Source organism: Habropoda laboriosa, unplaced genomic scaffold (assembly GCF_001263275.1).
Source record: "Habropoda laboriosa isolate 0110345459 unplaced genomic scaffold, ASM126327v1 scaffold212, whole genome shotgun sequence".
Lineage (NCBI taxonomy): Eukaryota > Metazoa > Arthropoda > Insecta > Hymenoptera > Apidae > Habropoda > Habropoda laboriosa.
In genome coordinates, this window is record NW_017100509.1 from 4313617 (window position 1) to 4318304 (window position 4688).

At 27.9% G+C, this 4688-nt stretch overlaps 2 protein-coding genes across 2 annotated transcripts; one reads left to right on the top strand and one right to left on the bottom strand.

The window, feature by feature from the left end:
* The first annotated feature begins 241 nt into the window (after positions 1-241).
* LOC108576194 lies at positions 242-1823 on the top strand. The gene is given in 4 exon segments (XM_017939139.1): positions 242-256; positions 298-384; positions 458-1012; positions 1182-1823. Coding segments are annotated over 4 exon segments (1299 nt in total).
* LOC108576268 (28S ribosomal protein S33, mitochondrial) lies at positions 1824-2242 on the bottom strand. Its single transcript, XM_017939226.1, has one exon. It carries the CDS (start codon positions 2240-2242, stop codon positions 1916-1918), a length of 327 nt encoding a protein of 108 aa, XP_017794715.1. The 3' UTR covers positions 1824-1915.
* Between the last annotated feature and the right edge of the window lie 2446 nt (positions 2243-4688).

A 4688-nucleotide genomic window follows, 5' to 3' on the forward strand; every position in this document is an offset into this window, starting at 1 on the left:
TAGTCTGTAAATAATATAAATACCACCATAATTATTGATATACTTTTAACCACTTTTTAATAAACAATTTTACATTCAGTAAAAATTGTGTATGCTTGTATTCAGTCATGAGACAATTAACTTGAAAGTAGCTACATAAAAGTAAAACATGATTCAAGTATGTATTATATTTTTACCTCAATAAATATGTCATTATATATTTTGTTCTTTCTGATTTTAATAAATTTGAGGGAACATAAAAATGTATTACTCAGAGGTAAAAGAGTTCAAGATGGTCAATTTCCTTGGTTGATACAGTTTCAAACAATAGCACCATGTGGAGGAGTACTTCTTTCACCAGACTGGGTTCTAACCGCAGCACAGTGTGTCCAGGACAAAAGAAATGTATATTTTTTTATCTAATACTAAAAAAAAAATATTAATACCACTATCAAATCAATTAATTTTATTAACACAGTCCATTATTTTATTTGCCACTGGATTGAATGGAACTGGTTCTAAACAAACAGTACCTGTAAAAGCTACATATATATATCCAATGTATCAAGCTTACTCTGTTCTTCCTGATCGAGATTATAACATAGCACTTATGAAACTTACCAAACCATTTGATATATGCCGTAACAAAATAATTCTACCTAATGTTCAACCTATCAAATATGATAATTACAAACTGTGTCTAATATTTGGGTGGCAAAGTTATGTTTCATTATCTTCAAGGGTTCTAGCTAAGCCAATTCAATACTATGAAGTAATTCTTAATACCTGGAAAATGTGTACATATATGATAAAAACAAATACAAATTATACCAATATATTTTGTACAATGGTCGAATTTAAAGATGAAATAAAAGCTTGTGCTGGTAATCCCGGTTCCCCGGTTGTATGTGAGAATCAAAATCGTGAAACAGCTCTACTCGGAATTGCATCTTGGACAAACTTCTCTTTAGAGTGTGGAGATCTTCAAACATACCTTGATCTTGATGCATTTAGGTATATGTTTACAAGTAAAGTTAACGATATTTTTTATTAAATTTTAAAAACAACAGTATCTTTTAACACTTAGGTAGAAAAATTAAAATGGCTTACAGGTTCAATTTACAGTTATCTTAGATTTTAATATAATTGTCATTGAATAGAACATGAATTAATCTGTTTCAAATTGTTGCATTGTATGAAAGATATATTAATTAAAATTAAATTGCTATAAAATTTGTTTCAAATTAAATGAAAAACATTGTAAATTTAAAAATAATGCTAGTATGTACAATAATTCATGGAATGGATCAGATCTTGTACAATCAGGCTCACAGATAAGTTATTGGCCAGAGGATACAAAGATACAACCATATAATGTATCAGAAACATTAATAAGGTCTCAAGACACATCTACAGAAAACATGAATAAATCCTATTTCTGGAATAAATTATATCAATCTATTTTTAACAATTTTAATGATACCAATATATCTTCTTCTGATGGTTACTATAAGACATCTTATATACCCATAGCAAAAGAATCAAATAATAATATTTATAAATATGAAGAAATTGGAAGTTTTCAAAATAATGATCAAGTTGTAGAGAATTTGAATGAACAAAATCCATTCAGTATTATTAATAAATCATTGTTATGTAGTAATCCAAAGACTGATAAGGTCACAGTAAAACATACGAATCAAATAGAAATAGATGATTTTGAATTTTTATTGCCATTTAATTTTGAGGATGTAACTGTTTCTTCTTCTTTTATTATTATTTATTTTAAAAATCTATTTTTGCACTGTGTATTTTGGTATCTTTACAATAGTATTTACATGTAATATTTGGTATTCAAACCCATGTTATATAAATTATATTTTATACAAAATGTATGGTTTGATGAAATACATTAAATTCAAATAAACAAGATAATTTATTTTCTAAACTTTGGTGGAACCCATTTAGTTTTGCCACGAAGTTCTCTTAAACGATCGTATTCTTCTTTAAAATCTTGATGTTCATCTCTGAATAATCCATAATTTCTAAGGTGATTCATCAATTCATCGGTTTCTTTCAATCGTGGATAATAATTAACAATTTCTGGTCGTTTGTTTATTGGCTTTTCACTGAATAATTTAACAACCTTCCTAGATTTAGGATTAATTGTTCTTGTTATTTCACCGAATATTCGATTACTTAAACGATTCATATGTTTCGCATAACTAGTGCCTGCGTTTATGAGTTCTAAATATTTATACATTTTGATTTATTTTAAAGTATTTTGATTACTTTTCTTAAACCGTGTTCTATAAAGAAAAACGAAAATTGAGGTTATATAGGTTAAAAGATATGTCCCTGTTTGCTAGATGCAACTATTCAAATTTTAATTATTAACACATGTTGCTTAAGCAAAGCACGTACTGTTTCAATATAGATGAATATATAAATAACTTTTGATACTGATGACTATTCCTTTGAAAATGTTTTAGTTTCCGTCACATGAAGAAGAAGCACTCTACTCAAACTACACAATGTGTTTAAATAAAATTACATTCAACTATTAACTCAAAATAAACGTATATTTCCTTATTATTGAGTTTAATAAAAACAGCAACACCTTACATATAATAATAAACTCAAATTTTTATACATATTTTCTATAATTGATTACAATTCATTTTTTTACATTTTATCTTTTTTGAAATGTATTTACATAAATACTATTCCAGAAAAAAAGATTGTTAATGTAGTTTGATTAATGATAGCATTTTTCATTTGTTTTTTTGATTAAACAACTACGAATTGTTAATTAATGTTTTAATTTTATTTTCGTTTAATACATTTAAATATCCCTCTTAATCGGAATGATCAAATGGCGTCTCCTACAATACGTAACTATAGAACATTTCAAATTCTAAAGATCAAGTGACACAAATTAATAATTAGAACTTTCTTTTATGACAAAGGTACATTGTTACGTACATCGAATGTACAAGGTAGAAACATCGAACGATAAAATTAAAAAAATTGGTATTTCATTTTCAAAGATTGTATCAAGCTATTATAAATCGTAAAATAATTTAGTAGAATATCTTTTACAGACGTTTCCAATCACAATATACTATAATAGCCAAAAACATTATCCTAAAGCCTTCTAGAAATTTTACTTGTAGTTTTAAGATACAAGAAGTGACATCGTTAGATAAAAGGAGAAAAATGTAGAGGGTATTGTTACGATTAAAAATGACATCACTGTAACTAGTTTAGCCATTATTAGATATTTCTTTATATATTCTAAAAGAACAAATGTTTGTCATGTAGAATATGAATGTTGAATCACCTATACAAATTTTATCTAATAATGCTCGACCATCAGTCAATAAATCAATCCTTGAAATCTACCAATGAAAACCTCCCTTTAGTGTTAATCGGTTTTCTTATATCCGTGAAATTCAGTTAGAAGTCAGTATTCATTCAAATCTCGGACAGTCTATCTAGAATTCGAATAAATCATAAACGAATCATAATGTAATTAAAAAGTAGCCTTCAAATAATCACTTCTAATAAATGAAAAATTGATTAATGTTGTAAATTTGTCTCATATTGTACGATTTTCTGCATGGTTATATGAATGTTGTTCTCATATAGAAAAATCAAATAGCGACAGATCACGTAAACGATATGATTCAACATTTTAATCTAGTAGACCTTACAAATAGATTTTGCAGATCTTGTTAGTAAACATAGTAAGAAGCTTGCACTATTGACCAACGATTAATAGTAACTCTTAAGTGTATTAACAGTAGAAATAATTACAAACGTAATAAACAGAGTAGCAGGTTAACTTCAATAAGTGATTCAATTACTCTAAATTATAAAACTTGTTTCTCTATTGACATTAGAAAAAGTCATTTTTTACGAATAATGTATCTATCTATAACAAATTGAATATTCTGTGCAATCCTGAAATTCGATATTTTTCACATATGAAAAATCATTTAGTTTTGTATATTTATGCAGGTACTTTTTGATAGTCAATTATTGTTGTATAACAGCGTGCAGAAAAGATTCTGTTAAACAATTTACTAGAAACAAATATAAGACACAATGTGAGCGTGTATTAAATTTGAAACAGAACGAAATCCTATTTTCTTCAACTCAAATACGAATAACAAATTGACAGTACGTATTACCACTGTATTTATTTTAATTCTACGTAAAATACTATTAACCTTAAAATTCAAAACACGTTACTTTCACTTTTTATGTACAAACAAAAATTTCGAAATACTTGATTTCTCTTGATAAGCTAACTTTTTTTTCTATTTGACAGATTTTGTTCTGACGAATTGTCAATATCTAAAAAATTATAACAACTTCTACTGCAAATAGAAAAACGTCAAATTCCATCGAATCCATCCGATTGCGCAGGATGCTTGTTTCTATCGGTGTCTCGTAAAGCCTGAGCCGATTCTACGGGATCCATCCAGGTCGAAAGGAAGGTTAACGCGTCCGGTTTATTTGTCCCGGATTACTTGTACGCGAGCGGAACACTCGCAGAGGAATATTTCTATGACAACAATGATTGAAGATATCGGCAGGTAAATTACCAGCAAATTAGATTGCCGAGTTTTGTTGAGGCTTCCGTAAGCGAATCGAGAAACCTGCCAAGAGTCAGCGTATCTCAGAACTTCTTCGACCTCCGG

Bases quoted from the DNA above. Each gene is read 5' to 3' on its own strand.
- LOC108576268 (XM_017939226.1), bottom strand. From the start codon at position 2,242: ATGTATAAATATTTAGAACTCATAAACGCAGGCACTAGTTATGCGAAA.